The sequence below is a fragment of the Triticum aestivum genome, chromosome 5B (genome assembly GCF_018294505.1).
Source record: "Triticum aestivum cultivar Chinese Spring chromosome 5B, IWGSC CS RefSeq v2.1, whole genome shotgun sequence".
NCBI lineage: Eukaryota > Viridiplantae > Streptophyta > Magnoliopsida > Poales > Poaceae > Triticum > Triticum aestivum.
The window spans coordinates 113,972,335-113,984,908 of NC_057807.1; the positions used below are offsets into that span (position 1 = coordinate 113,972,335).

Here is a 12,574-nt window from a genome sequence, read left to right on the forward strand (position 1 = left end):
AATCAAAGACTACTTTTACATGCCCTTTTGGTACTTTTGCTTATAGACGTATGCCTTTTGGTTTATGTAATGCACCTGCTACCTTTCAAAGATGCATGATGGCTATATTCTCTGACTTTTGCGAGAAAATTTGTGAGGTTTTCATGGATGACTTTTCCGTCTATGGTTCCTCTTTTGATGATTGCTTGAGCAATCTTGCTCGAGTTTTGCAGAGATGTGAAGAAACTAATCTTGTCTTGAATTGGGAAAAGTGCCACTTTATGGTTAATGAAGGTATTGTCTTGGGGCACAAAGTTTCTGAAAGAGGTATTGAAGTTGATAAAGCCAAGGTTGATGCTATTGAAAAGATGCCATGTCCCAAGGACATCAAAGGTATAAGAAGTTTCCTTGGTCACGCCGGATTTTATAGGAGGTTCATCAAGGACTTCTCAAAAATCTCTCGGCCTCTGACTAATTTATTACAAAAAGATGTACCATTTGTCTTTGATGATGATTGTGTAGAAGCATTTGAAATACTTAAGAAAGCATTAGTCTCTGCACCTGTTGTTCAGCCACCTGATTGGAATTTACCCTTTGAAATTATGTGTGATGCTAGTGATTATGCTGTAGGTGCTGTTCTAGGGCAAAGAGTTGATAAGAAATTGAATGTTATCCATTATGCTAGTAAGACTCTAGACAATGCTCAAAGAAATTATGCTACTACCGAAAAGGAACTTTTAGCGGTTGTATTTGCTTGTGATAAATTCAGACCCTATATTGTTGATTCTAGAGTAACTATTCATACAGATCATGCTGCTATTAAATATCTTATGGAAAAGAAAGATGCAAAACCTAGACTCATTAGATGGGTTCTCTTGCTTCAAGAATTTGATTTACATATTGTTGATAGAAAAGGAGCTGAGAACCCCGTTGCAGACAACTTGTCTAGGCTAGAGAATGTTCTTGATGACCCACTACCTATTGATGATAGCTTTCCTGATGAGCAATTAAATGTCATAAGTACTTCTCGTAGCACTCCTTGGTATGCTGATTATGCTAATTATATTGTTGCTAAATTTATACCGCCTAGCTTCACATACCAACAAAAGAAAAAGTTTTCTATGACTTGCGACATTACTTTTGGGATGACCCACATCTTTATAAAGAAGGAGTAGATGGTGTTATTAGACGTTGTGTACCTGAGCATGAACAGGAACAGATCCTACGCAAGTGTCACTCCGAAGCTTATGGAGGACACCACGCTGGAGATAGAACTGCACATAAGGTATTGCAATCTGGTTTTTATTGGCCTACTCTCTTCAAGGATGCCCGTAAGTTTGTTTTGTCTTGTGATGAATGTCAAAGAATTGGTAATATCAGTAGACGTCAAGAAATGCCTATGAATTATTCACTTGTTATTGAGCCATTTGATGTTTGGGGCTTTGATTATATGGGACCTTTTCCTGCCTCTAATGGTTACACTCATATTCTAGTTGCTGTTGATTACGTTACTAAGTGGGTAGAAGCTATTCCAACTAGTAGTGCTGATCATAACACTTCTATTAAAATGCTTAAGGAAGTTATTTTTCCGAGGTTTGGAGTCCCTAGATACTTAATGACTGATGGTGGTTCACACTTTATTCATGGTGCTTTCCGTAAGATGCTTGCTAAATACGACGTTAATCATAGAATTGCATCTCCATATCACCCGCAGTCTAGTGGTCAGGTAGAATTGAGCAATAGAGAGCTCAAATTAATTTTGCAAAAGACTGTCAATAGGTCTAGAAAGAATTGGTCCAAAAAACTGGATGATGCTTTATGGGCCTATAGAACTGCGTACAAAAATCCTATGGGTATGTCTCCGTATAAGATGGTTTATGGAAAAGCATGTCACTTACCTCTCGAACTAGAACATAAGGCATATTGGGCTATTAAAGAGCTCAACTATGATTTCAAACTTGCCGGTGAGAAGAGGTTATTTGATATTAGCTCACTTGATGAATGGAGAACCCAAGCTTATGAAAATGCCAAGCTGTTTAAAGGAAAAGTTAAAAGGTGGCATGATAAAAGGATACAAAAGCGAAGTTTAATGTAGGTGATTATGTATTGCTATACAACTCTCGTTTCAGATTTTTTGCAGGAAAACTTCTCTCCAAATGGGAAGGTCCTTACGTTATCGAGGAGGTCTATCGTTCTGGTGCCATAAAAGTTAATAACTTCGCAGGCACAAATCCGAAGGTGGTGAACGGTCAAAGAATCAAACACTATATCTCAGGTAATCCTATAAATGTTGAAACTAATGTTATTGAAATCGTAACCCCGGAGGAATACATAAGAGACACTTTCCAGAACGTTCCAGACTCCGAAAAGGAATAGGTATGTGGTACGGTAAGTAAACCGACTCCAAAACAATTTTAAGGCAATATTTCTCCGTTTTGGAATATTTAGAAAAATAGAAAAATAAGTAGCAGTACGGGGAGGACACGAGGCCTCCACGAGGGTGGAGGGCACGCCCTACCCCCTGGGCATGCCCCCTACCTCGTGAGCACCTCGTGTGCCCTCCAGACTCCGTTTCCTTGCACAGTACGTATTTTGGTCGGTAAAAATTCATTATATATACTCCCAAAGGTTTTGACTCTCGTATCACGCAAATCTCCCCTGTTTTTGTTTCGAGTTGTTGCTGCTGCAGATAAGAGCAAGATGTCTTCTCAAGAGTCAGTCGGGGCAAACAGCGACGCTGACCACTTTGGGCCGGCAACGGAGGAAGAGATGGAGGCTGACCTGATGAGAGTAGATGCCATGGAAGATCAAGAAGTCACCTCTCGCTTCCGAGCTGGGTTTATGATGGGGGAACTACACAGCTCAGCTATTCCAAACTCGGTTATTCCTTCCAATGTTAAATTTCTTTCCTATGAAAATATGAGGAGAAGTATCTCTGGTTCTCCCGCAGCTATGCAACACCCTTGGGGGCAAGGAGCTTTAGCCGTTACAGGAAAGCTTCGCAAGGAAATAATGGACCTCAAGCAGCAGGTCAATAAGCTCGAGGAGGAGAACCGTATTCTGAGGGGGATCATCGCTAAGAATATTACGCCAACAACAAAGAAGGAGACATAATCACATGGGTATGGGCACTCCCCTTGGCAACTGCCAAGCTTGGGGGAGGTATCCTGGTATCGTATCACCATCACAAATCCTATCTTTACCGTTTTTCTTATTTCGATCCTATTAGTAGTATCTTGATTTAGTAGAATAAAGTCATGGCATGATCTAGTTTTGAGTTTTGCTTTATGATCCTTCTTTGTAATCGAGTCCGTGATCTATATAATAAAGATTAGTGCTGAGTCAAGGGCTTGAGTATTTTGACATGATCTTGGGTGATTAGTAGAAAAAGAATAAAAAGAATCAAGAGTTCATATTGATCTTATTGAAAGTAATGACTTCACATAGAAAGAGTATGATGATTTAAAGTTGTTGGGAGTTGGCAAATATAGTTTTGGTCATCGTTGCAATTAATAGGAAGTAATAAGGAAAGAGAGGTTTCACATATAGATATATTATCATTGACATCTTTTATGATTGGGAGCACTCATTAAAATATGACATGCTAAAGAGTTGATGTTGGACAAGGAAGACAACATAATGAGTTATGTTCTCTTACATCTGAGATAAAGTATGTTGTCATGGTTCCTCTACCGTGTTGAGTTTTCCTTTCCCTCTCATGCTAGCCAATCTTCAGCACTAAGTAGAAATACTACTTGTGCTTCCAAATACCCTTAAACCAGTTTTGCCATGAGAGTCCACCATATCTACCTATGGATTGAGTAAGATCCTTCAAGTAAGTTGTCATCGGTGCAAGCAATAAAAATTGCTCTCTAAATATGCATGACTTATTAGTGCAGAGAAATAAGCTTTGTACGAACTTGTTGTGGACGCAATAAAAGCGATGGACTGCATAATAAAGGTTCACATGCAAGGGGCAATATAAAGTGACGTTCTTTTGCATTAAGATTTTGTGCATCAACCCTAAACGCGCATGACAACCTCTGCTTCCCTCTGCGAAGGGCCTATCTTTTATTATTATCCTCTACCCTATGCAAGACTCATGGTGATCTTCACCCTTCCTTTTTCATTTTATCCTTTGGCAAGCTCAGCATGTTGGAAAAAACATGATATACATATCTAATTGGATGTGGGGGAGCGTGAATTATTATTCTTGACATTACCCTTGAGGTAAAAGGTTGTGGGGCAAAAACTATAAGCCCCTATCTTTCTCTGTGTCCGATTAAAACTCTGTAACCACAAGTATCGCGTGAGTGTTAGCAATTATGAAGGACTAAGTGATAGTTGAGTATGTGGACTTGCTTTTAAGCTCTGACATAGACTCTTTCCGATGTTATGATAAATTGCAATTGCTTCAATGACCGAGATTATAATTGTTGGTGCCCAATAAAGTTTCTGATTCATATTTTGGTTTTGTGAAAAGAACATCACTAGAACATAAGTAATCATATGACAAAATTTATATATGTTGCTGTTATGAAGTAATCATGATGCCTTCATGTCCGTATTTTATTTTTTATCGACGCCTCTACCTCTAAACATGAGGACATATTTATTGTTATCGGCTTTTCGCTTGAGGACAAGCGAGGTCTAAGCTTGGGGGAGTTGATACGTCCATTTTGCATCATGCTTTTATGTCAATATTTATTGCATTATGGGCTGTTATTTCACGTTATGTCACAATACTTATGGCTATTCTCTCTTATTTTACAAGGTTTACATGAAGAGGGAGAATGCCGGCAGCTGGAATTCTGGGCTGGAAAAGGAGCAAATATTGAAGGACTATTCTGGGCAACTCTAAAAGTCCTGAAACTCCACGGAATACCTTAGAATAAATAAAGAAAAATCGTCGCCAAAGATGAAGGCCAGGGGCCCACACCCTGCTCACGAGGGTGGGGGGCGCCCCCCTGGGCGCGCCCCCCTACCTCGTGGGCCCCCTGGTGGCTCTCCGACGCCCATCTTCTCCCATATGAAGTCTTTCGATGAGAAAAAAATAGAAGAGAACCTTTCGGGACGAGACTCCGCCGCCACGAGGCGGAACCTTGGCGGAACCAATATAGGGCTCCGACAGAGGTGTTCTGCTGGGGACAATTCCCTTCGGGAGGGGGAAATCATCACCATCGTCATCACCAACGCTCCTCTCATCGGGAGAGGGCAATCTCCATCAACATCTTCACCAGCACCATCTCATCTCCAAACCCTAGTTCATCTCTTGTATCCAATTCTTGTCTCCAAGTCTGGGATTGGTGCTAGTAGGTTGCTAGTAGTGTTGATTACTCCTTGTAGTTGATGCTAGTTGGTTTATTTGGTGGAAGATCATATGTTCAGATCCTTTATGCACATTATTACCCCTCTGATTATGAACATGAATATGCTTTGTGAGTAGTTACGTTTGTTCCTGAGGACAAGGGAGAAGTCTTGCTATTAGTAGTCATGTGAATTTGGTATTCGTTCGATATTTTGATAAGATGTATGTTGTCTAACCTCTAGTGGTGTTATGTGAACGTCGACTACATAACACTTCACCATTATTTGGGCCTAGAGGAAGGCATTGGGAAGTAATAAGTAGATGATGGGTTGCTAGAGTGACAGAAGCTTAAACCCTAGTTTATGCGTTGCTTCGTAAGGGGCTGATTTGGATCCATATGTTTCATGCTATGGTTAGGTTTACCTTAATACTTTTGTTGTAGTTGTGGATGCTTGCAATAGAGGTTAATCATAAGTGGGATGCTTGTCCAAGTAAGGGCAGTACCCAAGCACCGGTCCACCCACATATCAAATTATCAAAGTACCGAACGCGAATCATATGAGCGTGATGAAAACTAGCTTGACGATATTCCCATGTGTCCTCGGGAGCGCTTTTCCTATTATAAGAGTTTGTCCAGGCTTGTCCTTTGCTACAAAAAGGATTGGGCCACCTTGCTGCACTTTATTTACTTTTGTTACTTGTTGCTCGTTACCATTTATCTTATCACAAAACTATCTGTTACCACTTATTTCAGTACTTGCAGAGAATACCTTGCTGAAAACCGCTTATCATTTCCTTCTGCTCCTCGTTGGGTTCGACACTCTTACTTATCGAAAGGACTACGATAGATCCCCTATACTTGTGGATCATCACGCTTCACAAAAGAATCTGTCCTCTGGTCCCTCGATCACGTGTGTACCTCCAAGAATGACGCCCCCAAGGGAGGAACGACACCAGAGCGCCGCCGTCATCCGATCATCCGATCTGGGGTTTCCCTCGAAGATAGCAGAGAGTGGCCTTGAACTTCTCCACGGCGATGCCTTCAAGAAGGGAACGCCGCAGATAGCGCCGCCACCGCCGGCTTTAGCAGGAGCCGAAGGCAAGTTTTCACCCAGACCAGTTCAAAGGGATCCAACTCTCATGCCCGGGCCTCCGTCACCACCAGCACCACCAGGCAGACCTTGGAGTACCAGCATATCAGCGAGCCGACGACACCACCGCATCCAGGTCGCCGGCCACGCTGGGCCGCCGCCATTCCCCGCGCCGTCCGGGTCAGAGGCGGTGCCGCCGACCGCGCACAAGGACCGCCGTCGCCTGCACATGCCGGAGCGCCGCCGAGAGCCCAGCGCCCGCCACCGCTTGCCGAAGCCAACCACCCGAGCACTGGCGCCACCGTGGAGCCATCAGATCGGGGAGGAAGACGCGCGCCGACCACCCTCGCGGACCCCGCCGCACGCCCGAGCGCCGGCGCCACCGCGGCGCCATCAGATCGAGATGAGGAGGAGCCCGTGCACTCGCCGCCCCGCGCAGACCACGCCGCCGCCGTCAAGCAGGGGAGCCCCACCCAGATCCGCCGGCGGCCCGACCTGCCACCGAGCCGAGTGCCGCCGCGAGGGCCGGCCGTCCCGCGCCGCCCAGGAGCCTCGCGATGGGGGAGGGAGCCCCGCTGCCGCCGACGCACGCGCGGGCTTTGCCCGGCGGCGTCCCCTGGCGGCGGCGAGGGAGAAGGAAGGCGAGAAAGGGGAGCGGCGGCGGCAATCTAGGGTTCCGCCCGGGCCGCTTGCGGGAGCGGCACGGAGGCAGGCGGTGGTGGGAGTCGTCACCTGTTGTCAGCCGAAAACCTATGTCGGTGTGTGATACTAGTAAATATGATCGGTTTAAGCACTTGTTAATTGTATCGATTCCGTTTCGGATAATCCACATATAATTGGGAAAAATGTTGATTTTGAAAGTTGTGTGGGTGTTGTATTTCTGGTCGGAAGGAGTATGGCACTCTACATTTTTTCGTCTCCAAATACTAGTATGAAGTGGTCGAACATGCAAAGCACAGGTGGTTAGAACCGCAATAAGGAGCATGATTCAGGCGATCATTTTCAGGAGCAGGAGTCCAGGATAAGTGAAGCGCATCGAGCACCTGAAGCTACTGGTTTACAAAGATTATTGTCATGAAATGCAAACAGGGATCAATGTGGTCAATATGACGAAGAATAATGAAAGACCGTCTATACCCACAGATACAGATGGAATGCATTGCTCTTTGCCTCTGCAGCGCCAGCACTTTTAGAGCACATCCCTTTAAACGGAAAATATTATAATTGCAGAATGGGGACGTAGCTCATATGGTAGAGCGCTCGCTTCGCATGCGAGAGGCACGGGGTTCGATTCCCCGCGTCTCCAGTGCCACATTATTTTTGAATTTTTTCTATAATCACAGCCTTTGTTTTTGAGGAAGAGAAGAAGAAATCACATTTGTTTTGCCGAGAAGAAGAAATCACATTTGTTTTGTCGATCTTAGCAGCGGGCCTGCTGATTAAGCTACCCGTCGCGAGGTTGTAGGCCCAGATTTTCGTTGCAATGCCAGCCCAGCATTTCGTTACCGTGCAGCCCCCGTGGAGAACGGACCACGCTTCTCTTTAACCCGTTTTTTTTTCACGCCTCTCTCTCGTTTTTTTTTTTGCGGGGCCTCTGTCTTGTTCTAGCTACTCGGCTCGATATTCTAAAAAAAAAGTACTTCACTCCACATAGCGCCAACGCTCACAAGTAATGGTAGAGCGCGCTACTTGTCCACAAAAATGTATGCATAAGAACGGATGTACGGGAACGGATTGTTGACGATCCCGTTAAGATTCACATAATATATTATGGAGCGATAATCCAAGACCTACGGGTCTTTACGTGACTGTTACGTGACACAGAGTCACGGCCGGGCGGCACACATTGTACGTGCCGTTCTTATTTTCACTACTACACCTTATACGTGTATCATCAACAGCACGCGCTAATGGCCCGCCACCTAGTTCTCGGCGACGACGATATCCGGCTGTGCGGCGGCGTCGGCGTCGACCATTGCGGGCTGGCAGAAGACGACCTTGAGCTCGCCGGGCGCGTAGCAGTGCTGCTCCACGGGCTCCCTGTCGACCGGCGTCGTCCGCGTCAGCGGGCACCGCTGCTTGAAGTACCCGGGTGGCCCATTGCACGCGACCACGCAGCCGCCCGCGCCCACCACGCGCTGCGCCGGCGGGCACCCGGCGTTCAGGTCCGCCGTGCACCCCAGGGCCGGGCACGGCCCGTCGCCGCTGATGGCCTGCGGGCTCACCGCCACCGGCACGTTGAACCCGTCCACCAGGCTCACGCTGTACACCGCCAGGTCCTGCCGCGGCGCGCCCTCGGCCGAGTGCACGGTCAGCTGCACCACGCCCGCGGGCCGCTCGCTCCCCGTCTCGCACCGCGGCGGGGGCGCGCAGCCGGTGCGCGCCACCAGCTTCCCGGACCAGAAGGTCGGCGGGAAGGGGAAGGAGACGAGCCCGTGGCCGTTGCCCTCGAGGCGGATGTCGTTGCCGCAAATGGAGGGGAAGCCCCTGTTCGGGGTCACCAGCGGCCACACGGGGTACGGGCACAGGTTGTGCAGGGTCAGCGTGGTGCCCGTCGCCGGTGCCGCCAGGAAGGCGGCGGCCAGGAGGGTGCCGATCACGAGGCGCTCGCCCATGCCAGCCATAGTCTCTGCGCTGCTTGTTTCTTGGCTTTTGCACTGCAGGGCGCTGCTTTGACGTTCAACGGACGTGCAGGCTAGCTTGTTTATATAGGCGACGTCGTCTCCATCTCGTCGTGAGTGCTGAAGTTGGTCAGAGTTACTTAGCTTTGATGCCTACCGTTCTGTTCCCAAACCCAAACGAGAAAGCAAAGTGAGTCCACCCACCGCTAATTTCAAAACAGAGGCACAGCACCGCGTCTTTTCATATTGCTCCCGGTTTGCTACCACTAAGCACCTGATCGAACGAACAAGCACAGGGTTGAATGCCAAACTCACGGGAAAAGAATCCATCGGTTCAGTTCACCAATCATCACCAAGCCTTTCACTTTATCACCCAGTTGTTTTTGCAGTGAATTTCTGAAATGCAGTGAATTTCTGAAACAAAATTCATAATACTAGTACAGTTCATTCCACTAATCTATCTGAGAGGAGTTGTGCGGTTGATTTGGTTGGCATCGGGACTCACTGAGTGGACTTACTTCATTCCGTCCATGAGTTCATAACTGCTGAGAGGCTTCAGTTGCGTACATGCGATGCAGTGTTCCTATTTGCAGTAGCATGAACCGGTGTGAGCTGTCGTATGTGTGCTAGAATCACGGAGCTGTTACGCTGCAAGGAAAGAAGAGCCTGAATCACGGTGAGTGGCTTCTATTCTGGAGAATGCGTGCTTCCTTGCCGAGAAGATTCATTATCTTCTTCTTCCTGGCGGTTACATTAGCTTCTTTCGGAAGTGGCGTACTGGCGTTCATCACTAACCAAAAATGCAATGGCGTACGTGTCTGGTGCATCTCTGGGCATGTCAAGTGGACTACCATATTCTGTACTTCCCCCCTTGGTTCTTTGCTCAAGGGTAGAAATTTCAGGAACATTCAGTGAATCGATATTAAGTGGGTATAAGACAGTTCCATGCCTTATGACGAATATTAATGCATCCTAGCAGCATGCATGATGCTTCAAAGTTGAATTCATCTTAAAGTTGGATATAAAATTCCCTTTGAACATGGCTGAACGACACTGAACTTGTACACATAATTAATTTGTCTTGTTCAAATACAGCTCAAAGCTAAGAGAACAATTCATTGGTCTATATCTATCTCTACTGCTTAAAAAGAATGTCAAGTTTCATCTTTGACTTTTTTTTCTTACCACCCATTCGTCCAACCTTCCATCTACGACAATCAATCACTTTAATTTACTTACCTTATGAACCAATTTCACTTTTATCCAATTTTACTTATTGAATTTCTCATCAAACTATAAGGTAAATCACGGGCAGGATTTGGCAAAAAATATATTTACATAATCACATTAATATGGACTGTTAAATCACAAGCTAACATAATAGAATATTTTTATCCCGTTGCAATGCCAGTATATTTATGTCCTCTTGCACGTACAAACATTGTGACGAAAAACACTGAAAGCAATTACAACAAGGGAAGCAACCCATCTATTCTGGAGATTACAACGAAAGGAGAGCCTGAATCACGGTGAGTGGCCTCTATTTTGGAGATTGCGTGCTTCCTTGTTGAGCAGATTCATTATCTTCTTCTAGGCGGTTACATTAGCTTCTTTCGGAAGTGGCGTACTAGCGTTCTCACTAACCAAAAATGAAATGGAGTACTTGTTGCATATCTGAGTATGTCAAGTGGACAATGGATTAGTCAGAACCACCATATTATTTCATAATATCATGTCGATCATGTTCGTTGCTTTCGGTCTTGGTTCTTTGCTCAAGGGTAGAAATTTTAGCAACATACAATTAATCGATATTGAGTTGATATAAGACAGTTCCATGCCTTACGGCGATTATTAGTGCATCCCAACAGAATGCATGATGCTTCATAGTTGAATTCATCTTAAAGTTGGAAACAAAATTCCCCTTTGAACATGGCTGAAGGACACGGATATTACACATAATTAATTTGTCTAGTTCAAATACAGTAATAAGAAGCTAAGAAAACAAGTCATTATCTATATATGTGACAACAAGAAAAACACCGAAAGCAATTGCGAAGAAGGAAGCAACCCGTCCATAATAGTATATCAATAAATGGCAACCAATTCCACAAAAGATAATAGTTTGGATGCCCAAACAGATCGCCGCGAACTATATAATGCATAGTACCGATTCTAAGAGCAACTCTTGCATCCGGTCAAAAAAAAGAGAAATTATCGCAGAGTTGCCATATTATTTGTAGTCACAATAATATATATGTGATCCATATGCATTTGGAGACTAGCCGGACGACGCATAAACTCAGAGTCGCCATCATTTTTTTTTCACGTTCAAACACTTCGATTGCCTTTAATTTTAAATATTTAACACATCAAGAAAACATGCACATAAGTTTTAGAAAGTTGCATAAATGAAAGCGTTAACCGGCGATATGTACAAATCACATGTTGTCAGCATGTGCACCATCCACTTTTCCGACGTGTGCGTTGTCGCCTCATCCAAGGTCCCTGCACCATATGATCGACATTCACATTTTCTTCCAAAATTCTCACGCCTATGGATCCGTAGAGTTCGCATCCAGCATGATGAAACGATTCCCCTGGCTAGTCGTTTAATTGTCGCCCGATGCACCTGAATTTCGAGCCGTGCCTCCATCTCTTCCTGACGCTGCATGCTCTCTTGCATAACATCTCATCTCACTCTCTTATCTTGGATCTTCTTTAGTTCTTCTCCATCTCTATCTTTTATTGTGCCCTCTCTCTATATATACTCATTCCTTATCCTCAACAACACATTGATGTTTTTCTTTCATCGCCTCCACCTCTCCATCTGTCTTGAGCTCCTCATTTCCTCTCTTACTCTTGTCGGTCTGACCTGCTAGACGTCAGAGTGGGACTTCTAGGCACCCTTTTCTCTCCATCACCATCATCATCTTCATCGCCGTCCATCCCCGAAGAGGAACGGTTGCACTTGTAATTTTTTTGGACCGCTGCCATCATTCTTCTGCTTGAAGCACGCACGTCCTCTCAATGGTCAAGTGTCCTGCTATAGTTGACTCTGGCTCAAAGAAGACATTCGCCTCTATTAGGGAGGCCCCGCTAGAAGCAATGAAGATGTATGCCCCGATGGCTTCAACATGGCAATGGGTACCCATTGCCCACGAAAAAATACCCTATTACGGTAAGGACTTGGGAAAAATAATTACCCATCAGTTTATAAATGAGAAAAAAATACCCATCGAGAAGTTGGGTACATGCAAGGGAAGGAAATATCATACACACGTACCCGCATACCCATATCCTTATACATTCCAACAGGTAGGCCCCTTATGTCATTCACTAAAAAATTGAAAACCCTAGCGCTGCTTTACTAGGATTCGGCGCTTTGAGATGTCAAGGCTCATGAAGTGAAGAGAAGATGAAAGCTAATCAGGTTGCTTTGGACCGTTTGGTGTCATTTTGGAGATGTTGAAGTGGCTTTTAAATGTTGAACCAATTAGCCATTTGAGTGTTGAACCTATTTGTGGTCTCGAACTTATATGTTTGAGTAGCTTTTAGATGTTGAACCAATTAGTTGT

The 12,574-nt window shown here is 45.1% G+C and overlaps 1 protein-coding gene and 1 non-coding gene across 2 annotated transcripts; one reads left to right on the forward strand and one right to left on the reverse strand.

The window, feature by feature from the left end:
- Nucleotides 1–7,611: 7,611 nt before the first annotated feature.
- Nucleotides 7,612–7,684, forward strand: TRNAA-CGC (transfer RNA alanine (anticodon CGC)). Its single transcript has one exon. It is a non-coding gene; the product is annotated as a tRNA-Ala (tRNA).
- Nucleotides 7,685–8,100: 416 nt separating this feature from the next.
- On the reverse strand, nucleotides 8,101–9,049 carry LOC123115800 (osmotin-like protein). The gene has a single exon (XM_044536891.1). It carries the CDS (start codon nucleotides 9,000–9,002, stop codon nucleotides 8,301–8,303), a length of 702 nt encoding a protein of 233 aa, XP_044392826.1. The 5' UTR covers nucleotides 9,003–9,049; the 3' UTR covers nucleotides 8,101–8,300.
- Between the last annotated feature and the right edge of the window lie 3,525 nt (nucleotides 9,050–12,574).